Consider the following 25,868-nt stretch of genomic DNA (forward strand, 5'->3'; position numbering starts at 1 on the left):
TTCAGTTTAAAAAAATTTACTTAGATGCACAATTTGCATGCCTTGAAAACACATCATCATATAAGGTGATGACGATGACAATTTTGTTCTCCTTGTCGTTTCTGAATTCTGACTAGAGCGAAAAGGCTTTCTAAATGCAGAGCTTCTACAAAGTATCAAAACCGTTATGGTCGTCGTATAAAGGGTGGCCACATGCGCGATAGTGGCGCCACCATTATTATCAGAACTTTTTTGCAAAACTTTATGTACACAATTCTTCTTTCTTATGATAGCAGAGGCAATGATTACTTATTTGTAAGTTAGTAAAATATGATATAAGTACAATGATAAGTAGGTAGATATTATAATTAAAAAGTGGGGATAGATTACCAAAACTATAATAGTAATACATTATTTCTGAAAAAAACGGAACTTTATCGTGAACAAAACAAAAGACAACTTAAATAAGATGTGGCTAATTAGCCACTTTTTGACGTGCCACGCATGGATCGCAAAAACCATAACATATCTAGACATTTTTACAATACATATAGGTAATTGGGGAAGTACGAACTTGTTGTCAGTGTGTGCATGATTTTTCTGATCCTTCAAAGAGGCGAATGGTTGGATAGAAATTCGTAGTTAGATTTACTACTTTTTGGTAGGCGTTGTATGTATGATGTACAACTCAGTCATTTGTTGCCCTTCGCTAGGCAGCTGGCGATTATCACAAGCAAACTGCCATACGATGAGCCGCAACTAACTCGAGTTGGTTCTTCTCTCTTCTTTTATCTTCTCTTCACTCCATTTTAGTTAAGTTAGAAAACACGTTTAGGTTACGTACAACTGCATGGTACACTGGTAGTTAAACGTATTCAGTTTTTGTCTAGCTGTTTTTGTAATGTAAATTATAATTAAATAATGTACGGATTAATAATTATTGTTACATTTGCGGAGTCAGTATTGTAGTTAGTTAGGTATTTAGAGGCCTTGAGATTTCATCTCTGCTGTGAGCGGCCATTTTGTTTTATTAACATGAGAAAAACTTGATTGTAATTAATAATTATGTTATTTGCTGAACAGTTATATCAAATTAACTTATCAATTCAATTCTTATGAGATGAAAAACATACAATAACTCAATATATTACGTAGTTAGTTATAATATTGTGCTACAACCAGATTGCGGCCTACGCATATAAAAATCATAATTTTACTAACAGTCAACATTAACAATGAAAACCAGGATGCACAATTAATATTCAATAAAATAATAAACATAGACAAGCACACTATTTCAATACAAAACAACTACAAAAAAAAATCCAATCTCACCCCACCGAAGATCACGTGAAGAGCCGTTACATTTAAAAATATAGCAAAACCATAGAGAACAAATCACTAACAATGACCGGGTACAAATGTCAGCAATGTTTGGCCCTAGCTCATATAAACCATTTGATATCTACAAGGAAAGCCACGCGTTAAAAACAACTAATTAAAGAGCACAGCTGCCATACGGACAATGTGAACTGAAAATATTTGACCACTGCGCTTAGGGATGTGCTGGAAGTATCGATAGTTTTTCAGCAAATAGTAATTTTGAAATATCGTACTTTTTGAAGGATGTGTATGAAAGATACGCATTTTTTGGTGAAAAGCAGAGCATGATGACCCATTATAACCTACGCAGTGGCAATGGTTTATAAAACAAAGAAACAGGTACCGCAGCTGCAGGGATCTAATGGTTTAAAGAAACTGTATCTTAAAAAGTAATAAGCCAAAAGGCTTGTGTCGTACAGATTTTTAAAGGAGCTAAAATATCGTAGTTTTAGAAAATGTTTTTGAATTCACAACACTCAAAATAAACTGTGTAACCTCAAAATATGTGCGTTGATACGCTTTTTACGTCATAATACCACATGGTGTACCTGCCTACATTTTATTGAATCATAATTCTTTGAAATCCTCGAAATGTATATGACGTACGTCCCAATGCAATTATAGGAAAAGAAATCTGACGTTCAGGAACTTATTCGTTTTATTGTTTCTCAGTTTTAGATCAGTAGAGATCCATAATAAAAACCATTGATAGCGAAATTATTTTACAAATGAACCTGAAACTTGGACGGAACTCCTGCACTGTTTTCAATCTTTTATTAAGTTTTTAATGTGCATCAAAACTAAGAAAATATCGACAAACACACAACATCATACTACGGCTAACCCAAAATATCGATAAGCGTCCATCCCTAGCGTTAGGACTGTTATCGAGAGGAAACGCAGCCGGAAAGCTCCCCGCGGTCCTCGATACCACACCATGATAACGTTTAACATTTCAATAGTGACCTGTAGCTCAGTGGTGGGAACTGGGATTTTATAGTGAAGTTTCATAGTAAATTTGATATCGATTATCGATATATTATCGTTTTAGCCATTATATTTTGAATGAGCCATAATTAGGAACTACGCATTCAATTTGAAAAGTTATTAATTGTTAGTCGATTTATCGAGGATGGCTTTAAGCGATCATCACGTTAAATATAATATGAGCAGAACTTTGCGGGCAAAACCACGGGCACATTTAGATATATTACACCTTACATATTATGGTGAAATGCTTTGGACCTTAGAAAATGTAACAGAAATTAACATTGGAACAAAGATACTTTAAGCATAGCTTGATCAGAGTTCACAGACAAGAATATCGATTAAAGAGCCCCGAGTTTGGATGAATAATTGTAAATTGTAATAGCTTAATATTTTAATTTGCTTGATGGTGTCAAGTTTTGTAAGTTAAATACTATGTAATCCATACTAATATTATAATTAATGCGAAAGTAACTCTGTCTGTCTGTCTGTTACTCAATCACGCCTAAACTACTGAACCAATTTGCTTGAAATTTGGTATGGAGATACTTTGATACCCGAGAAAGGACATAGGCTACTTTTTATTACGAAATATGTACCACGGGCGAAGCCGGGGTGGACCGCTAGTAATATATATTTTTTGGCCACTTCTAATTCCGAAGTTAACGTTATGAAGAGAAAACATTGGTGTTTTTGTATGTATGTGTTTTCACACAAAAACTAGGTAACTACTGGACCGATTTTGAAAATTCTTTCATCAGGAGAAAATTACATTATTCCTACATTTTATTTTGTTCGTACCCTGGGTCAACTCGGGCGATATACCTACCACACAGAACAGTAAAAACATACCATCATGAAATTGGAAATTTTAAACTTTACTATGACATGACGCGGACGTTACGAATTACGATGAATCAGACGGTTACTTAACCAAAAAAAAATATTTTTACAAAATATATTCGAGACAAGTTGCAAAAGTCTATCTGTTTTTATCTTCATACTTTAGTTTATACGTCTCAATCACCGAACCGATTATGATGCAGTTTTAAAAACTTGACCCAATAAAGCTTAAACCTTCATCAAAATTTAAACTAAATATTTCCAACATTAACATTCAATTTTAATCCTGTCGGGAGAATATAATTGTGAAACTATGTATCCTGTTGACAACTTGAGCAGGAAAACCGCAGGCGTGTGATTATGTAGGTTTCCTCAAATTATTTATACCTATATCCATCCTATATCATTGTTAGCCATATTTGTGTTTACCTACTTAAAATAAATTTAGAAATATTGAAATGACGTGGCCTCTTTCACTAGATCTAATAAGCAATAACTAAATTTAAATTTTTATTGCAAGCCATGCACGTACCCCAATTTGTAATAAGTAGACTAATAGGAAAATTCTTTACAGCTGCAGGCACTATACCGTCGTAAGCTTAGAGCATTAAAAGGTCGTAAGTTATAGGTGTGACCATACTGATGATGATCATGAATGTGATTTTTTGATAACGCAAAATATTTGTGTAACTGGGTGTATATTTTTACTGTGACATAGAATATTTGCAAATAGAACAAAAGTAATTTCACATGTTATGTGACATGTTATATCCACTAATAATAAAGTTTAAGGGTCGATTTCACCGATATATCAAGTTTGTTTAACTATTTAATCAGAAGATTGAACTACAATGCACTAACATAAATAATGCAGCATAATCCTTCTCTTACCTTCTCATGGTCGTCCACTGTTTTTTGTTTTCAATTATTTATATATTTTGTACATAATCACAAATAACGAAAAATATTCCAATTTATTAATCTGGATTCTGAAATTTGAATTTAGAACGACGTCGTTATTTTTTTTATCCGCGATCAGTGGCAAAGATAACAGTTTGTTTACATAAGTCGGTCACCTGTCAATTTGAGCGCAGGTCAAGGTCATCTGCGCAAGTGCAATAGGTCAATGTTGCCAAGTTCAAGTCCAACGCCTGAGCGAAATATTAGCAAAGACGCTGTACGTATTATGATTTTAATTTTGTGTAATGTGTAGCAACAATATTATTTTAGTGATTACCTAGATGCATTTTAAAAAATAGGGCGATTTATTGTTTTGAAATGTTTGCGAAATAAATATGTTTGATTCTTTATTCCTAGTAACTTTTTGTTGACATTTCTTAATTTCTATAGTTCGATTGAAAATTAAATTATCAGACACTAGCTGTGCCCCACGGTTTTACCCACGTTTTACCTGCATTGCTCTGCTTCTATTGGTCTTAGCGTGATGATATAATAATAACCTTTCTCAATAAATGGGCTATCCCAGATTAGGTTCCCGAGATTAGCGCGTTTAAGCAAGCAATCAAACAACTCTTTAGTTTTTAACCGACTTCAAAAAAAAAGGAGGTTATCAATTCGGCCGGTATGTTTTTTTTTATGTATGTACACCGATTACTCCGAGGTTTCTGAACCGATTTACGTGATTCTTTTTTTGTTCGATGCGGGATGGTGTCGAATTGGTCCCATAAAAATTTTATTCGGATAGGCCTAGTAGTTTTTATTTTATGAGCATTTTTGTCTGTATTTGTAAATGTTGCAAGTGCAAGTTTGAAGTCGGTTGTTTTTAACGCAGTTATCACTTGTATATTAGTACATATCATCAATAAGGTGTGTAAAACCAAGATGTTCAAGATGTCGGCTAAATACAAGAGTAGATTTGTGTAAGACAGCTTTATCTCCATACTTTTTATAGGTAACCACTTATCACTAATCAAGCCTTTCCTTTGTGTATTGCTTTATTGAAGTGAAACTTCTTTATCCGGGTTGGAAAAAAATTTTGTGTAACATTTTTTCGTTACGCGTGACATTTTTCCGTTACGGGCCATCTTTTTCTTATCCCTAGGTACCACGCGTGATTCGACGTATTTCTGTAAAGTTGCATATAGTAAATTATTTTTTGAAAAATAAGGTCATAAAGAAGTTTCACTTCTTACGTGTGTACACTAGTACACGCACACATTTTTTTCATTGTACAGTCAGCATAAGAGGTTAATGAAAATGCAGTAATCATTTCTTTAATATTTTATTAAGGCGTCAATAAAACACTTCATAAACATACAGTGCTAAAATAAAATCTAACTAAAATAACATACTCATAAAATACATAAGTGATAGACAAAAAAAAATAAAAATAAAAGGTCTTTATACATGAGCGAACGCCCTTGCGAAAACATTTTTAGGCCATAAACAACCACCGAGAAAAAAACTTAAAGCTTACCATTCAAGGTCAAATTACCCTGCTGTACGCAATTTCGTTCGGTCCCTCACGCAGTCGTGTCGCCGTGCCGTTGCAAATTTAAAATTTCGTTTACCAAATTTACACTTTTCCTAACATATAAAGCTTTAGCATAGACGAATGGCGTTGTATCGAAAGTGTAAAAGTGGCGCAATAGGTTGACCATAGACACGCGTCACTCCCGTCATCTGTCAGATTTTCCCGCGTTGTGCAAATGGTTCGGAGCATCCGCGAACGCGAACTTTAACCTGTAAGCTTCGGCGACGAGCATGCTTATGTTAGAATCGGTCCAATTTTGAGTGGGCACGTTCTGTAGAAGTATCATGAGACCTTGAAAGTCCCTTTCTTGCATGAGTCTTTCGCGCCAATGTAGGAGGAATGCCGCGCAAACGTATAGTTGGAAAGTTGCAAAGCCGTCAGATTCGGCAAGATACGTGTCCCATAGCCTTATAGTGCAAGGGAGCGGTATTTCTCTAGTTAGGAGGTTGTTCATCCAGCGAAATGAGAATTGCAGGTAGTCAACGCCGTGGGTCTGGAGGTGCTCGTGGAGGGGCAGATCGATGCGACGGATTAGTTCTTTTAGTTGATTCACCTGCAAAAAATTAGAACATGTTAAGTTTGAACAGATTACTGCAACAGTACATATTTTATGAATAAGATTTTAAAAACTTTTCAGTTGATAGTCTATAAGTCTATAGATAAGACATTTAAATGATTTAGATGCAAATTCTTAGGTATCTGGAGACAGGTTATAATGAATATTTTCTCAACAGCAAAAATAATATATTTGCTAAAAATAAAATATATTTGAACTTGCAGATTTCCCTCAATTTGAAATTTACATATTCTGATAATTAAATTATATAAATCAGAGTTTATTTTAAAAAAAGCATGTGTGTGACGAGCACACGTATCAGAAGTGAAACTTAATTGGCAAGATTCAAAGATACCAAAATTGTTTGCCTTATTAAATAGCGTGACGGTATTGCCATTTTACTCTCAACGCGCCTAAAAAAGTTTCACTTTAAAAATAAAAATTGATAATCACAATAATAACTGACAAGTTACCCTATTTTCGATCTCTTACATAATAATTATATTCTTAAACATTAATTTCTTTTCGAATTCCTTATCATTTGGTCAATAAGACTACTTCATAGAAGTAGTGACAATAAACCTTATCGAATCACAACATAATGTTCATTATAATGTGATAATATAATACTGTAAGCTACTTAAGTGCTTGATAAGAAAATTAGAATTAAATATTGAATGAAGAATCTATCTTTTGTAAGTAATATGATAAATATGTAAGTTTGTGAAGATCAATGTATGTTTGTTCCTCTTTCACGCGAAAACCACTGAAACGATTTTCATGGTAGTTGGCAGTGATGTAGTTTTTAGATCAGAATAAAACATAAGCTAATATTCGCTTATGCTGCGGATTCGTCCCCGGGTGAAACTGCACTGCTCAGCTAGTGTTTTATAATTTATATAAAAAGTATACCATTGCAGTGTTTTAATTAGCACAAAATTATAATTGAATTTATTATTTTATTTGGCTTTATGGCATTCAAATGCTTTATAAATGACTACATATTATTATATTTTCATAATTGAAATTGGTTGATGAGAAATAAACATCTGTTTACATGTAAAATGAAAATATTATTTAACCCATTGAGCCCCGAACGGCCCGATCGGTCCACGACACAATAGATTTTCTATGTGTCTGTGATTCCGGGGCCTGAGTTATTAAAATGTGTACATGTATAAAGTCCTTTTTCCACATGTCATCTTTAATTTAAGTCTCACCTTATACTGTATACCGAGCTGCGCGAATATATAATTATCCTGGATACTATCCAAGAACTTCGAAAGGCACCAAAACGAATCAGCCTCTATGATATCCCGCTGTTCTTCCGTAAGCGAATCTAAAGGGAAATTATCTAGCTCCTTATTTGGTGCTGCCTCTTGTAAGAACACCATGAAGAAGGGAGTCACGAGGTCGTTTATGCCTTGCACGTAACCCGATGCCGGGTGACGGATTGCCCAGATGTATAGGATTCGCTCGAACATCACCTGAAATTGTTTTTTGTCGTAAATTGTTAGAATGTGTAGCAAAAGGTTGGAAATTATGGTTATATGAACAATTAACTATCCTTGTACAAAAAAAGAACTGATTTTTATAAAGACAGTGTTTCATACTCGAATTTCGGCTTCGTCACAAACTATTGATGGTAACTAATTATGAAAAATAATTGACGATCCAAAAGAACATTGGAAGAAGACTTATGGTTGAATCAATAACATATTACTTAAGGAAAGAAACTAGACAAATTACTTTTGACATATTGTATGTATTTTATGTCATTTCTCTATAGCAGGACAAGATAAAACTGAAGCATTCATCCCAAGGCTATATAATCCTGTCTAATATAACCATCTCAGGTTATTCTAAACAAGAGAAATGTGATACTATTTGTAAGATAAACGTAAAGGAATACGAGACAAGGTCATTATTGCATTCTCAAACTGGTTTACATTCATTCATTGACTTTGTGACATTGATATGTTTATCGCGAACTAACGTGACTATAATATAATGTACTAGCGGCCCGCCCCGGCTTCGCCCGTGGTACATATGAAAAATAGATGTTGGCCGATTCTCAGACTTACCTGATATGCACAGAAAATTTCATGAGAATCGGTCCACCCGTTTCGGAGGAGTATGCAGACTAACATTGTGACACGAGAATTTTATATATAAGATTATCAACAATGTTTGTCTCTTTGTTTTCTACAGGATATATTAGTAATTCATACTTATTCTAATGAAGAGAGAAAGTTTTGTATTTCAGCTTCTTCTTCTTATTATACTTCACTACATAGTATAAAACAAAGTCGCTTTCTCTGTCCCTATGTCCCGATGTATGCTTAAATCTTTAAAACTATGCAACGGATTTTGATGGGGTTTTTTAATAGAAAGAGTGATTCAAGAGGAAGGTATATACATATTATAAGGTATATAATTTATTAGGTTTTAGACAAAGCGGGCGAAGCCGCGGGCGGTAAGCTATGTAGTATATTATATTTTATAAATAATAAGTAATCATGTAGTATTACATCTCTAAATTGCAGTATTATTACTTTATATAAAATTACTATTTGCGTCATAACAAAACTGATGAACTGATTTGAAATACTCTGTTCAGATAACTTATATACACAGAAACAAGATACAGATACTATGCATACAACAACAAATCTTATATAGAAGTAGAATTACTATGCTGCTAGTTTAAAAAAAAACCATTTGCTGCAACAGTTTGAGAATGCAATAATGACCTTGTATCGAATTCCTTTACGATGTTTATCTTACGAATAGTATCACATTTCCTCTTTTTGTTTAGAATAACCTGAGTTTCTTATATTAGGCAGGATTATATAGCCTTGGGATGAATGCTTCAGTTTTTTTTTAAAAACTAGCAGCATGCAGCTTTTTAATTTATCTGTTGATACAATGTTATAATACTTCACACAACTCAAAATTTCATACATGAAAGAACATATTAAATACTATTGCCGCAGAACATCATCATTCCCATAACCATGAAAACTACAACATAATATAACAGATAACTCACTTGTACTGTAATCTGCTGAAACAGCGCAACCAACGGACTCATCCTCGGTATATCAATATGTATCTGCCGATACGTATCCTCCTCCCGCTCAGAATCATAGTATTGCCGCACCAAGTGCTTGTAGTCCGCACGTTTACGGTCCAGTGTTTCTGTACGCCGTTCCGTGTTCGCTGGTAAATAGCCAGCTAGCAGCCGCCATGCTACCGCTCTAGCCTGGAAGCGATAGGTTTACTTTAAATAAATAAATTTGTAAAGTGCCGATCACACTTGCCTGGTAGGACCGTAGGAATTGGTTTAAGATAAATAAATAATTTTTATCATTTGACGAATACATCTGATGAATCAAAAATCATTATTTTCCATTCAGCAGTTCTTGCATTATTAATAGTGTAACACGATTTTCTATTATACAGTGTGGAAATTTTCGATGGGCCCTGGAGTGAAAGTACATATGTACCATGAGTTTGAAGAAGTATGTTTGGTTCTTAGGTAAACAATTTGGTTGGTATTCAGAGAAATTGGAATTATAGTTTGATCTTATTTACAAGCCTAAATAGGATAGATTCTTATTGCATGTTTCTCAACACCATACAGCTCTTGAGTTTCAAATGATATCATGTTTGATGTTTCTCTTATTCCTGTTTTTGTCTATATGGGTAGATGCTTTTTTTTCTTTCATACTTTAATTAGATAATACTTTAATATATTATTCCATTTCATTATTGAACTCTTTAATTCAATAATGACACAGAATCTCTGTAATCAGCACTAAGTACATACTATATGAGGTTTAAAACCTTAATTAAATATAAAAACTTCATGAGTCATTGGCATAATAATCAATGAATAAATTAACCATAAATAACTGACCTTAATTGGTATTCCAGACCAGCTTAGTTGTTTCAACTCATCTAGATCTAAAACTGAACTATCTAGGAGCTGTTGGAATCGTTCTAATTTAGATTCGCTACTTTCTTCGCGAGGTATCAAGGCAGATGGCCGCACGGGCCGCGGCCGCCCAGGGTAGTGACGTAGAGGCCCAGAACTACCACCAGTTCCCACGCTTGGTCTTTTTATCTCATTTTTCTTCACCGCAACCGCTTCTTCCTGCGGTTTAACACTCTCACTGACAATTTTGACGTCATTCTTGTTTACGTTTTTAGTACTATTACGGTGCGAATTAATTACATTTAAAGCTACAGTCTGCGATATGGCTTTTGATATCTTAGTCTCCGCGATGCCGGAGATAATGTCGTCATCGCCCAGATCCCAGGCATCGTTCACTGACGCCTGGAACTGTTGATATGATGACCCCGACATAACCTCGTTATTTTCAATCTTCTGGAAGGGCCTGCCTGGCACTGCTCGCTGTGGAGTCTTCCAAAACGTATCAGGCAACAATCCGTTCTTGTCATATTCGGCTTGGTAACTTTCCATAATAAAATACAGCAAGAGACATTCTAATTAACTTTCCAGGACAACAAAATAACACGAAAACTTTTGTATGACAATAATGACAAATGACAATATGACATATCACTTGAACGGTGCACTATCGTTTGCAGGCAACACAGAGACAGGAAACATGGTTCATAAAAAGTTCATAAATAATCTTACAAACACTATTAATTTTAATTAATTTAAGTAGGACATTCCAATAAAAAATACTTATTTTAAGATTGAAGTGCTAATGCATGCATGATGCACTGCACAATGCACTGTACTTACAACATTTTTATGAAAAAGTTTTTTGACATAATACCGGTTTTCAACAGGCTTTCAATATTATTGTTTACATGTTATTTTATTTTGTTAATATTGTGGAATTGTTAAAATTAAAATAAATTACATATTTTACCTGAATTAATATGTTCCTGAAATAAAATCAATTGGTTATAACATTTACAAAGTAATTCAGTTTCTATGAAACTCGTTTGATCAATAAATCAGATATTTTAGATTTTACAAAGTAATTCAGTTTCTATGAAACTCGTTTGATCGATAAATCAGATATTTTAGATGGTTTAGAAAACCGAGAAGGGATTTATAAATGTGAAATGGCAAGTCCTAATCCAGATAATGACCCATCATCAATGTTTATGGATAAAGGAGATGGAAAAAGACGAAGTCCTACTAGATCAGAAACGTCTCCAAGACGAAATTCAGTAGTAAAAGCAATTAATGCTGAAGTTATAACGGTAAAGGATTTTTTCGATTTTATGAAAACAGCATATCAAGTTTATGAACATTTGGAAGGTGATGAGGATGAAGGATCGAAAATAAATTGGGAAGAACTTTCGAAATTGACTGTGCTGAATCATGTTATTGAACAGCAAGAGAGGGATCTTTTGTATCAGACTGCATTTAGCATGCAAAAACCGATTGTTAGCAAAAGCGACACACAAATTGAGAGAAAGATTAATGTGATTGATAGAGTTGAAAAACGGTATAGTTGCAGTGAAATTGAAGGTAGGTAGATTTTAAAAACGACCATAGACAACGATCGTTTAATTTGAATAAAATTTCAACAGGATTTTATAATTTTTCTATTAATTTACGCTCAAATTGTTGCTTTTAGGTAAGAATCGAAGACGCTGTCCTGAACCAAGAGTTGAAATGTTAGGTGTTTGGACGGAAGCGAACTTGAATTGTAAATTAAACGACGTGAGTTCTATTTAAATTAGAGACATTAATTTTGCATGCAGTTTATAGATGGCGCTAATACTAATTAAATTTCAGGTCATAAACGAAGGAATTTTAGATTCCATCCTACCATATTTAGTGGGCTACAGGAAACCATTAAAAACAACGAGCGTATATGCTCCAATCATAAAGAAGACATCTTCAAATATATCAACGACGGAAGTAAAAAAACCGGCAAGCTTTGAAGGTGCGTCACTATTAACTACTAAATTAAAAAAAAAGTATAGCACAAACTAAACTACACTAAATTAAAAAAAAAGTATAGCACAAAAACATTTTTTTATTCTATGGTAATTACTAATTATTAAATAATATTCTTATAAACTGAAATATATAATAATATTTCCAGGATTTGTAAGTGAAAAAGAATCCCGCGATCGTTTAGGGCGAAGGAAATCTTCTGTTATCGCAGCGCATGAACGAGCAAATCAGAAACAAGAGTAAGTATAATAGATGGCGCTACAATCAATTTACAAGAGTCGATTCCATCTTCGACATTTTAAAAATGCGTTTTATTCTTTTTATCTTTATTCAAAAAGGCTATTTCTAAATAAACTGGAATAGTCGTACTATAATTAATATAATGTGCAATGGTGAATGTTGACATATTTTTTTTTATATTTAAAGTCAGATAGATTATCTCTCTAAATTAGCAATATTTTATCACCGTTATTATCGAAATTTGGTAGCATAAAAAAGATTTTTTTGCCATGTTTGTAATGTTTATTTTTTCTTATTATTCATTTCAATGCTACAATGAATGTTTTACAAATTAATATTATTATTTCGAACTACTTGTAACATCCGATATGGTCTAGTGGCTAGGATACCTGGCTCTCACCCAGGAGGCTCGGGTTCGATTCCCGGTATCGGAAATCCCTTTTTGTTAATAATTTTTTTTTTCAGTGGCGATGTTGAAATTCATGTTTGTGACGAAGTGAAAGGATTGAAAAAGGACTTTAGGTGTCCGCAGAAACTTTTGGTATCTAAAATGGGATATTTTGCTGACGTCACCGCGGGGCAGCGTTTGGAAGATATGGATATATCTGTGCATTGTGATATACAGGTTTATTTTATTTTATAAAAAATATTATGAGAGAACCTAGCTAGTTGCTACATGCGGCTTCGTTCATTTGTTGATTCTTGTTTCTGATGTCAAAATAACTGATTTCTATAATCTCTCTCGTATTTGGGCATCTAAGAAAGAACCATTATAATTAATGCGCTGAACCAATTTTGATGGGACTTTTGAATAGGTTTATGTATTCTGAAGTTAGAAAGATTTTATTGAACCTAAGTAATCAACAAACAAACATTTGTACTTGATAATTCGATGAGAAACTATATGGTTCTGAGACGAGCTTTATAATATTAATTTAGTTTAAAGGTATATCTGTGTTTATGTAACATAAAATATATTTTAAATACTAGCTGACCCGAAAAACATAATATGTCGCAATTCTCATGACCATAACGTCCATAACTAATAAAAAAACAAGTATTGAAATCGATCTAGCTATTCACGCGTGATGCCATAACTGAAGTCTGAAGGAAATAGGGATTCTTTTTTATGTATCGAGATTATTTCTTTTACACACATACCAAGAGTATTATCCAATTAATATAAAAAAAAAACAAATACAGATATTCGATTGGCTGATGCGCTGGGTGAAGCGGGATTCCATCCTCGTCGCTGATTGGCCGCTGCTCGACCCGCACAACGTTGTTCCCATACTGGTGTCCGCGTCTTTTTTGCAGGTGCGTTTTATTTATACTTGGTGTACTGTAATGTTAGCTACTCTGTGGCGTTTTGGTTGGTATTTTATTATACGTGGAAGATGTATGTTTTTAATTTGTTTTACTCAAACAGGATAAGAATGAAAAAATAACTATAATTAAAGGAACATATTATTAAATAAATCATGAACGTTAAAAATAGTGTTTTTTCTTAATATGTGTGTGTATGTATTATCTTACAAGTGCAATGTATGATACATAAAGACATTTTAAGTTTGAAAAATCAGATGTTTTGCGCGAAGTGACAGTAGTACCCACCTCAACGCTTCGCTTATGAGGCGTGCAATAAGATAAGAGAGAACTAGAAAATTTGCTTTATTTCAAGTTATTTGGCGTGAAAAATTACATAAAAAGTCAAATAATATATTATTATTATTATTTTAAAAGCTATTTATTTTGAAATGGAATGAACAAGAATGTAATATTTTCAGATGGAACCACTCCTACACGACTGTCTCATCTACTGTCACGCACACATGAACGATATCGTGAAAACAACAACTAACTTGGCATGCCTCAGTGACGCTTTGCTTACTAGGTAATTAAATATAATAGTAGTAATAATAATATATTACAGAAAAATGTAGGCATTGTTTAATTGAGTCAAATTAGCTCATATTATACGTAATTTTTACCTACGAGGTTCCGAATGGAAATATTGTGTCGCCGGTGCATGCTTACGAATGTTTAAAAGAAAATATTTAAATACATAGTTACTAATTTTAATAAAATTAATAGATATTTAGTTAATTTTTAAATTACCCGATTACGACCGTATAACGCAGGTAGGTACGCCGTACGCTTAAAGCAATAGTGATGTCTTACATCGGGGTGTCTTTTATCGATATTTTTTTAATAATTTAATGCCAATTGCCAAGTCAAGTTTAATATTAGATTTCTTATTATTAGTACATATATTTACATTACAGTATTGTAGAGTACGACGTTTCTTAATATGTTTAAAATTAGTCGTCGAGAGTATGTTTAGAATTAGTTATAGTTTACATTTTACACTCGTTTTTGTTTTATTTTTTATAGATTAGCAGCAATGTACACAAACGCGGAACTAGAGAGCATCCGCGACCGCAAGGACAAGGTTCAATCCCGGCTGTACTGCAAGATGATACTGTCCCTCGCTGAACCGGTGCCGGAGACGCTTCGCGGGCACTACGCTTCGTTGGCGACGCTTTTTAAGTGTAGCAAGTATGAATTCAGCTTGATATTTCATTTGTGCAAAAAAAAAATTACGAACACCAGAAAGGTGTAGGTCGTAGGATATACGCAAACGATGACCTTATTGTTAAAAACCTCTTCCAGGCAACCTAAATTATACATATTATGTTTATTTAATATCTTAATTTATCTCGAAATGCCACCAACGTAAAAATAATTTGTGCACATAACTTGGCTTATACATATATCATTTTAACAAATATGAAGCTACTTATTTAATACTAGCTGTTGCCCGCGACTTCGTCCGCGATTACGTCGTTTTTCGTCATTCGTCGTTTAAAAAAAATACGTGACGCTTTATTTTTGAATGTTCTTAATTGTCTCTTATAAAAATTAACTACATTAAAATTGAATACTCTGATAGGAAAATCTTAAAATCGGAGGACATCGAAAATCTGAGGAAAACATGAGTGAATTTGATTTAAATTCTACATTACTTAGTAATTCAAATAATAATCTAAATTAAATGTAGATTAACAGTTTGAGCGCATCATTATATAATATGTACCTCAGTATTAAATTACGTTATAGTTTACATAGTAATTTTACTAAAAACACGATGACTTTCTTTCGCGCTCGGTACAACAAACTAAGCATGTTTGTGGTACGTGGCCCACGTCACTCGACCCCCCGTGAGTTCCCCTCCGTTACTATGCGAAAATACATTCGTCGCCCTACTGTAGGAAAAATTGTAATATTTTAAATTCGAGAAATATTGATTTCTTGTATTCGACTATTCGTTGTAGTCGAATACAAAATATATTTGAAGAAACTTAGGTTGGCCTTCAGGCAAAAGGGATCCTATCAAATGATAAACTTGACCTTGTATCTTAAAAGTAAGCATGAAAGGATCCTCTGATAATTGTTGAGCACCAAAGGATCATTTAAAACGCACTACTATAAGAGCGAATATTGTCTAAGAACTGTTTAGATTGCACATGTTCCTCTAAAAGTAGTGATTTCAAAGGTTCTGGTATATCTTCAAACGAAAGCCGACTCCTTACTCTTCTTTAAAGCATTACAAAAAGAACATACTACGTTAATATCGCCTATACAGAAGATGATCTGTAATCAATTGTGAGGTTCCTTATAAGCAAACCCACTTTTATATTTCTCGTAAAACTCGTAGACTCGTAGATTGATCTTCTATGTTTACCTCGTCATTAAGACTGTCGAAATCTGTCTACAGTAAGACGGGCCTCTCGCTATTCGTCCGTTTCAAGAGACCAAATAGTTTCAATTCTTAATCTTTCATTAAACAAACTTATTAATCGTACTTGTCTCAAATAATCTTGTCTCAAATAATGGTAATATTCGCGTCCCTACTCTAGTCATTGCTTATGCTCATGTTCATCTTCAAGAGATCGAATAATATTATGGTGCACCCTATTATTTGTCAAACGGTCTTCATATTGAGTAAAAGTTTCAGATTATCGAGATAAAATATGCCATTTGCGATCAGCTGTGAGACGTTATACCCTCTCAGTGAAGGTTTCGGTCTCACAGGCAATTCTCGTTGTGAAGCGGTTTCAGGTTCTCGGCATAACACATGTTGTTTTCGGTCAATAGTAAGCCTCTTACCTCTAACGATCCTTGAGAACTCTTATTTCTCATTTTCTTAGCTTTGCTCGAATTTCGATATAAAGATTTTTTAGGTGGCACTGATGCGAGTGAATAAAAATTAAGTTAAAACGGACTGAGAGTGTTATAATCATCAATCATCATCATCATCAATACATATAATAAAATTGTGGAAAAGCGATGTCTGTACAATGAAAATATGTAGAAAAAAATTAGCAGGTGTTATTATTAAATCGATCTTGAACCCAAACCTGTAGTTAAAATTTTTTTTGTCTGTTTGTCTGTATGTTTGTGCACGCTAATCTCAGAAACGGCTTATCCGATTTAGATGCGGTTTTCACTAATGTATTGTGGTAATTTTCATTTAACATTTAGTGTTTATTTCATATCAATCGGTTCATAAATAAAAAAGTTATGACAATTTATAAGTAATCACGGCGAACATTTGCTAAGGCATTCTATTGTACACTGTACAGTGTACGATAAAACGTAATTTATCTGTTATATGTACGCTACAGTTATTCCTTTACATGTCCAGGTGATCATATCAAAATTCCCCAAGGGTTTGGGGGTAAGCTGAGGTAGTAGGGGGGGCGGGGTCAAATTAACATTATGGTTACTTCTAATAGGTAAATTTTCCACATAAAATGTCCTTTAAATTATGTCGTATTATATTTTTAAGCCCCGACGCAAAAAGATGGGTGTTATGTGTTTGACTGCTATGTATTTCTGTGTGTGTGTGTGTGTGTCTGTCTATGGCACCGTAGCTGGCTAACGGGTAAACCGAATTAGATGCGGCTTTTTTTTTGTTAGGCAGCATATTTTCCGACGCTGGTTCTTAGATAAATTGTATCAAAATCGGTTCATCCACTTATTATACCTACATAGGGGTAAAAGTGGGAATGAAAATGATATAATAATTTATTTTTAAAGATCGTCGGGAAGTTTATGAAATTATTTATTCCTTTTTCTATACACTTTTCTTCGTCTAAACGGTTTAGTTACGTGCTCCCTCTCTCTCTCTTCAGCCTTTAGTTACGTGCGTGAGACAGGAAACATCTAATTTGGATTTGTTCCTGGATTTGATAAAAATTGAGTATCGATTAAGCTGATCAGTGGCTACACCATACATTATTAAAAACATCCATTTAAGAAAGGAAGGAAATAGAATTTGCTACTCTCCCCCCCTGGTTCCTAAAAAATAATATGACATAATTTAAAAGAAATTTGACGTAGAATTAGTTAGGCATTTCTTTTTTGATTTTCCATATTGTATACTAATCATAATTTTTAATTACAATATTATGTAGTAACTATTTGGTATAGGTTAGGCATTTCATTTCTTGATTTTCTTTAATAAGTTGGTACGTAAGTTTTTTAGCTCAGTTTAGTAAGAAATTTTAATAAGTAACAATTCTTTTAATTACATTTTATGGTAGTACGTATTTACTCAATAATTGTATGTTAAGTAGTAATTCAGCATGGGCGTAGCCACGGTGGGGCTGGGTGGGGCGCTTACCCTGGCTTTGATCTGGTAGGTACCAATTGTGAAGGGGAGTGGGCGTGGGCGTTGGCGTGGGCCTGGGAGTGAACGTGGGAGTGGAAGCATGAAAATAAAAACAATTATTGTTGCCCCACCCTGAGCCCATGGTCATAGGTCCCATAGTCACTATTCCACGCGGACGAAGTCGCGGGCACAGCTAGTAGACAAATATAATCAGAAAGCTTTGAACTCCTAAGCTCAACCATAAAAGATAGATATTTATGATGTCGGGAGATATTTTTTATATAATATGGAGAACAGAGTTACTGCTCTGCTCACGAATATGAAAAATAATTGTACAAAGTTTCGTTTAAATCCGTCGAGTAGTTTTTGTTTCTATAACGGTTATACAGACAGACAGACGGACAAAAATTTTTGGCGTCAGTGTCGATCCCTAATCACCTCGTGATAGTTATTTAGGAAATATATTTCATGTACAGAATTGACCTCTACAGATTTAATATAAGTATATAAGTATACATATAATTAGATTCCAATTTCCATGTAACGTTAAATGCGACTATACAATAACTAACAGACAACGCAGGTTACTCTCGTTTCCGTAAGTTGAAGCGGCTACATATTCGGTCCTCATAACTTCACTTTTTGTGAACGAAACGACAGCGCGGTTTAATTCGATGCCAACATCATCAAAAAAAACGAAATATTTTTAATTGTGAAAAAATATTATGATTTACACTATTAATACTATTTTAACATTAACACAAAATATAAGACTGTAAGTGTGTAAAAATAAATCCAGCTAGTTTCACATCAAACTTATGTTTATAATTAGGTATACGACATGAAAATATATTAATTACCAAGCAATAATCATACAGGTAAATACTGAACAAAAGTATTAACAGTCAAAGTATATTTTTACTTACAACATGTAAATGATGAAGGAATAATAATTATCAACGAACTAACCTTTTTGTATTATTGTTTATAAATATAAATTCATAAACAATAAATTTATAAAGAATAGAAAAAATTCGACCACTAAAGAATGCTGGTTCGAGTCCCGCCTCGTTATCCAATTTTTAAAACACGAAGATTTTTAAAAATGTAACCAATGAACACAATCAATATTAGATTAATTTTAATGGTGTCTAGTTTGACTTAAAATAATAAACATCTACCCTCACTTTTAAAAATGTAGTATATTCACACGAATTATAAGCGCACCTTATAGGGAAGGGAAGAATAAATAAATAACATAATTATATTTAAATTATTAATTTTTAACATTGTATTCAGTAGTGTTAACATGTAAATTGATTTGATTTTTACGAAATCTCATAGATGGCGCTGTTTCAAATTTGTATACTAATAAATTCATTAAACTGATTCTCTGCCCAAATTACGTAAATGACATCGTTTTTATTGTGTAAAGCTAGATAATAGCATGGCTTACCCGAAACCAACATTTAAACATGAATCTTTAGATTGTACGCTGTCGTAATACACGGAATACGTAAGAAAAAAAAAGGTTCACAGCTCCTCCCCCGGAGGTGATAGCATGATAATATGTTTAAAAAAGCCTCACCCGACCTGTTAGTAATATTCATGCAAAATTTGAAGTCAATCTATGCAGTACTTTTCGAGATTAGCCTGGACAAACATACAGACAAACAGACAAACAGACAAACAGACAAAAAATCTAAAAACTATGTTTTTGGCTTCTATATCGATTATAGATCATGGATTATGTATTCTTTTAAAAAAATATTCAATGTACAGTTTTGACTTTCCTACGATTTTATTATATGTATAGATAAATTAACTCCTAAAGTGAAATTTTTATTTGACGCAAGGTGTAACAAGCTCCTAGGAAGGCACATAGCAGAGCAAGTGCCGTGCCAGCCTGCCTCCATGAGGATTGACCGACGAGGAAATGTTGTTTCGTCACATTCTAAGTATATTTCTTGGTTTTTAATCAAAAATTGCTCTCAATTACCTATAGGAATAGACACAGATATAAAATGGAAGGGGTTAAGTAATCTAAATGCACCACGATATAGCATTTAGTTGTTAGTTTTGTAGATGAATCTTCAATTGTGTTGATTCAATATTTGAGTCACTGCAAAAAAATATAAATTTTATTAGCTAGACTACAATAAATTATGAAAGAAATAAACAAACTTACATACAATTACTCAAACAGTGCTTAGGTATATTTCTTCTCGGTTCGTAAAATAACTATCTCGAATATTTTTGTAGATCGATATAAAACCCTATATTAGATAACTAGCGGTCCGCCCCGGCTTTGCCCGTGGTACCTACATGTTTAAACTATCCTATATCTCAAGTTGGATCGAACTGCACATGGTGTGCGAATTTTATTATAATCGGTTAAGTAGTTTAGGAGTCCATTGAGGACAAACATTGTGACACGAGACTTATATATATTAAGATTACCATAAAATACTAGAAAATATGACTAGAAATGTTACAGAGATCCATCATGGAGTCTAAACGAGTATATAACCTGGTTGTTCGGCGAGCTCCGTTCGTGGCGCCGCGTGTACTGGCGGCTCTGGGCTGATTGTCACTTCCTGAGATGTCAACTGTGCGATAGCTACTTTCCAGCTTATCAGGTAAACGTTTATTTAAAGCTGTAAGTTAGATATTTTACATTTTTATAAAAAGTATGTTTTATTAATGTTGAAGTCATTTTTTGTAACTAGCTGTTCCACGCGGTTTCACCCGCATTGCTCCGGTCCTGTTGGTCTTAGCCTGATGTTATATAGCTTATAGCCTTCCTCGATAAATAGGCTATCTAACTAGAAAGAATTTTCAAATCGAACCTGAGATTAGCGCGTTCAAACAAACAAACTCTTCGGTGTTAGATAGTCCATTCATCGAGGAAGGCTATATGTATATCATCACGCTAAGACCAACAGGAGCAAAGCAACGGGGCACAGCTAGTAAATAAATAAACACTGGTGGTACAGATGGAGTGGTGCTCCCACCACTCGCAGAGCGCACACGCGCTGGGCGCGCTGGCGGCCGGCAGATACCCGTGCTGCGGGGAACGGGCGTATCGCTTCGAGACTGTTACACGGAACACGGTATACATGGTTTACGTGTGATTTAGGGCTAATTTTTCAAGCCTTTGTTAAAACTTATTCGGCGAATAACGTATAAAACTACCATTTCAAAACGTATTCTTATTGCCCGCAATTGACAGTTTACAGGTGACATTTTAATACTTTATTGGACGGATCAGTTTTAACCAGGGATTGAAAAATCGGCCCTTAGATTCAGAGATATCGAAATAATATTTGACCAGCTCCCGACCTAGTATAAAATATCATACAAATGGCTGTCAAATTTAATGGGTTTACACTCATATAAAAGCTGCATATTAAGCCTGTTTCTATTAAAATGAGCTGGAAAGGTTTGATATCGGGATTCGAAAAGGCGAAAGACGCGAGTTCAAATCCCGCTTTGTGATCGAATTATTTCAATTCTTTAAAAGTTTCTCATATCAATAAGCTTTTTGTGATAAAAGAAAGAAGCCTATTAATGACTAACTGATATTATGTTTTAAAGTTTTACCAAACTAATAAAAAACTTCTTTAAATCAATTTAGGGTTGTCAATTCCGAGAGCACGTGCCCGACGAGAATTTAGCAACAGACGCGGCAGTGATGGAGATATACAACAAATTTAGAGACATTATAGCAATGCGTCCGCCGCAGTTAATGTTCCCTGAGCGACTGACCAGATTGGTGACGAGGGGTGAGTTTTGAAATGCAAATGAAGGGTAGAAAGTAGAAACTGTTTATTATTAAATGGGTCATCGACTTGTATCTACGTGTTTTTAAGAGTTTTGTTTCTGAGTCATGGAAATACATACAGAAGCTGTTGCAGATTACATATACATATTAGAGCTGAACAATTTAGCTCTTCCATGACCCATATAAATGCTCGAAACGAGAGGTTAATACAACAATTCAAAAATTTTCTTAAATATTTTGATTATACTACAGTTAATACATATAATCCACATACCAAAAACGTGTTTAAAATAACGTCATTACCAACTATCAATATCGAACAACCTTGTTATGTTGTAGTCGATTAAAAATATCGACATATATTTTATCGATATTTACTTACCAGAACCGGGCGAAGAAGCAGCCGGTCGTCTCCAATGCAAGGAAGTGTTCTGGTGGGAGGGGATACAGTTGGTCCCGCCGCGGCAACCGCTCGGACTACTGGGGAAACTGTATACGAGCAATAATAAGTTTATCCGTGAGAATGTTTTACTATTATGTTAAGTTTGAAATATAATGACGTACAATGTATCAGTCGTTTCGCTAATTTCTTATAACATTCTGTTAAAATTTTCTTTCTACAACGATTAAATATTAGAAGCAGCAGCAAATACTTATTTAGGTCAGTGAAATTGCATAACTAGGTGTACTTACACTTAGAAAAAAAAATGCATTATATCGATAAGATAAGGTACACTGGGTACAACACTATACTTTGACATATTTTAAGTTAATTTTTGTTTTAAAGTGATAACTGGTGTTTGTATTTAATGATGCAATTATAGTTCATAAGATTATTATTAACTTGTACGTCATTATATTTTATTGTAAAAAAAATGTAGGTATTTAAAATACTTAATAGCCAATATAAAAATGCTGTAAATACGCTCTCCACATTGGCAAAAGTAGATAAAATTGCGCTTAAACTAAATTGATGTATATATTTTAATTATTCGAATTTGTGATGTCATCAAAATTATCCCCTAATTGGCTTTCAAAAATTTACGACTATGGAGAGACTATTGTAAGTACCTATTTTAGTGAAGTACGTGCAAGTTATCGATAAAAATATTTTTTATGCTTGTGTATTTCTTATAGTGTAGGTATTTCACCAGTGTTTAAATGGCAGTTATGACGTAAATTTTCTTAAAAGGGAAGTTTAACGTTAAAGCTATGTTATTAGTCAATAGTCTATCAAGGAATCGTATCTATGACTTTTGGAACATCACAGCGAATGTACGCCCCGGTTCACCAGTATTGGCCACGATACAACCGCCAGCGCCCTCTATATCCGGCACTTGTTCCAACGCTTCTCCAGAACGGACGGAAATTAAATCGAAACTTTTAAGTCCGAGGAATAAGGTAAGCTATATAGTGCATGGTGAGTCGTTGTTACTTGTTTGTGTGTAAATTTGTTGATTTCAAGCAGTTTGAGTTTGGGTTTTGGATTATTGAAAAATATTTTCGTACGTATGATAATGAAGTATTAAAATGGAGTACTTACGAATTTATTTTTTAATAATTGTGAATAGCTAGATTTTGTTGTAGAGATGTGTTGTTGTGTAATAGCTTTTTGTAATTTGTTTATATTTTCTGCTAATAAATGTTAAAATATTGCTTGTAACTTGTGTATTTTGGCTTAAATAAAATTTCTAATAAAACTGTATTACAATATTGAGAAATGTGTTGTTCTTTTGATTTAAAAAGGCCTTTGTGACGAGCCTCCTAATCCTGTGTACGTCTTGCATAGTTGTGAGTGTCTATTATATTGATTTTTGTTTAATAACTTTATTGTAACGATTTGTAGAAATTTATTTAAATCTTTTCTCGCGATAGAAATTCCAAGTATAAGTAATACATAAGATTCATGCGATTTCCCTATTTCTATCACATGGATAAAAATGTTTTTTCCATTATTAAGAACTGACTTAGTTATGATTTAGTGATACAACTTTCTTTTAAATTGAATTTTCACTTATTTCAATACTGCCTCCTTATAGTCTAGATAAAAATGTTTAAATACTTCCTCCATTTAACCAAAAAAATTAGAACAGTTTTTAATAAACATGTTTTTTCCGAAGCAAGGCACCAGTGGTACTGGAGATGCGCTAGAAGTGGCTGACGAAGCGACAGACTCTGATGAGAGTGAACAGAGCTCTGACAGTGGAAGGAGCGATGAAGATACTCCTCCACGAAGACCACGCGTTCGTACACGCATGCCTCCACCACCGTGTAATAGGAATAAGTGAGTTTATTTTTGATATAAGAATATTAAAGATAAATGTTTTGTGTAAAACTTAGAGAATTGGTATAAAACCGACAATTTTTTTGAAGTTGATCAAGATTTCTTATAAGAATAATAATATGTACATAATTCCTTATAATACGACATTTGTTACATCACCAATAATGTAAATTAAGCTTTGTCAACTCTTATGTAACATAGTACGAGACACGAGTCCTTATTTTTTAGCACATACTTACAATTTCAAAATATAATTAATAATACAAAAGGATACTCATTGTGTGTACATTCGAACGTACACTCATACATTCTTATATATATGAAAATGAAAATGAAAAGTATATTTATTTCATACACACAATTTTTCAATAAGAGAAAATTGATGGGCCCTCCTAGTAAGTTTACAAAAACCAGGAGGACCCGCTCTCCTTAACTAAAGTTCACAAACGTGTGCAGCTGTAAAATCTTTTAAACTTTTACTTTTATAATATTTTAGTAGGATCCAGGATAATAAGTAATATGTATTTAAAATTCCACAAGATCTCGCCGCTGGGGTACAACAGGCGGCGGTCGTATATGGGCCCCCACACTCTCCGCCCGCAGTAACCAAGACGGCCAGCGGCGGTATGAAGAACGAGCGGCCGCTCATATGCGCGCTACACTCGCTAAGAGACACCACTATCCGGTCAAACCGAAGCCGCATGCGGGTATCGATGTCGATAGTTTTGTTGCAGCACTATTTTGTTGAATTTTTTTTTCGTTTTAATTACATATATGTGATATGAGGAACTTTTTGAAATTTTGTTATAAAATTAAAAGCTTCAGTCCACAAAATACGATGTTGATACTTGATAATCGATATTTTTGTCACATAACTTTTGTTGAATATATCTATTTCCTTCATTGAGGAAATGAAATTGAAGTTGCATCATTGTTAATTAAATTTTATGGGGCTGTACAGAGTACACGATGTTATTCAACTACGTAACTAAATTTACAAGCATTTATGAATCAAAGACGTTATAGTTTTAAGTTTAAAATCTTGTTAAAAAGTCATAAAAATGATTGTACACGATCATGTATATAACTATTATCATTTATAATTTAATATAAAGTCCAACCTCTAAACCTAAATGAAGAGTACATATTGAACATTAAAAAATATAAATAATGTTATAGGTGGCGTGTATGCAAAATTGGAAGCGGATTGGCGCGAAAAACATGGACAGAAACCGCGCAGTTTGCCGTCTGCGAGAAATCGCTCACAGCCTACAAAATATAAATAAATGCTTTATTAGAAACTCGTGTTTTATTTTACCTTTATGTTCCATGATCTCTAGACATATAATAAAATCATAGGAAAGTCCTGTACATACATTGAATATTTATTTGAAAGACTACTTGGGGCTAGTAGGTATCTAATCTGTGCTTGGGGCATGATCTGCAATAGATACCGAAGCCAAAAATATAGTTTTTAGAATTTTTGTCTGTATGCATGTCCAGGCTAAACTCAAAAAGCTCTGCACGGATTTATTCCACATTTGGTAGAGAGATAGAGACTTGAGGAAAGCAAAGGATAAGTTTTATCTCGGAAATCCGACGGGAACGGGAACTATGCGGGTTTTTCCTTGACTACGCAGACGAAGCTGCTGGCGGAAAGCTAGTAATTTATAAAACAATAACTT

General features: G+C 33.8%; 2 protein-coding genes and 1 non-coding gene across 4 annotated transcripts; 2 read left to right on the forward strand and 1 right to left on the reverse strand.

The window, feature by feature from the left end:
- Window positions 1-5,418: 5,418 nt before the first annotated feature.
- On the reverse strand, window positions 5,419-10,832 carry Tbc1d22 (TBC1 domain family member 22). The gene is made up of 4 exons (XM_089708505.1): window positions 10,165-10,832; window positions 9,295-9,507; window positions 7,463-7,729; window positions 5,419-6,239 (listed from the first exon to the last, which is right to left on the reverse strand). The coding sequence occupies exons 1-4, from the start codon at window positions 10,729-10,731 to the stop codon at window positions 5,832-5,834; spliced, it is 1,455 nt and encodes a 484-aa protein (XP_089564631.1). The 5' UTR covers window positions 10,732-10,832; the 3' UTR covers window positions 5,419-5,831.
- A 487-nt stretch (window positions 10,833-11,319) lies between these two features.
- Window positions 11,320-25,480, forward strand: LOC149478635 (uncharacterized). Of its 2 annotated transcripts, XM_089708642.1 has the most exons (17): window positions 11,320-11,763; window positions 11,873-11,958; window positions 12,034-12,184; window positions 12,347-12,437; window positions 12,904-13,063; window positions 13,642-13,755; window positions 14,226-14,332; window positions 14,833-14,997; window positions 19,972-20,073; window positions 20,613-20,754; window positions 21,112-21,228; window positions 21,753-21,900; window positions 22,285-22,416; window positions 23,170-23,300; window positions 24,020-24,183; window positions 24,724-24,890; window positions 25,363-25,480. In XM_089708642.1, exons 1-17 carry the CDS (start codon window positions 11,352-11,354, stop codon window positions 25,467-25,469), a joined length of 2,496 nt encoding a protein of 831 aa, XP_089564768.1. In that variant the 5' UTR covers window positions 11,320-11,351; the 3' UTR covers window positions 25,470-25,480. The 2 variants fall into 2 exon arrangements, with proteins under 2 accessions (XP_089564768.1, XP_089564769.1); XM_089708643.1 differs by lacking the exon at window positions 24,724-24,890 and having other exon boundaries at window positions 25,363-25,465.
- Window positions 12,801-12,872, forward strand: TRNAE-CUC (transfer RNA glutamic acid (anticodon CUC)). Its single transcript has one exon. It is a non-coding gene; the product is annotated as a tRNA-Glu (tRNA).
- Window positions 25,481-25,868: the final 388 nt, after the last annotated feature.

The sequence above is a fragment of the Colias philodice genome, chromosome 21, assembly GCF_061535455.1.
Source record: "Colias philodice isolate Cphi_HAF_F1 chromosome 21, ilColPhil1 Martin Lab GWU primary, whole genome shotgun sequence".
Taxonomy (NCBI): domain Eukaryota; kingdom Metazoa; phylum Arthropoda; class Insecta; order Lepidoptera; family Pieridae; genus Colias; species Colias philodice.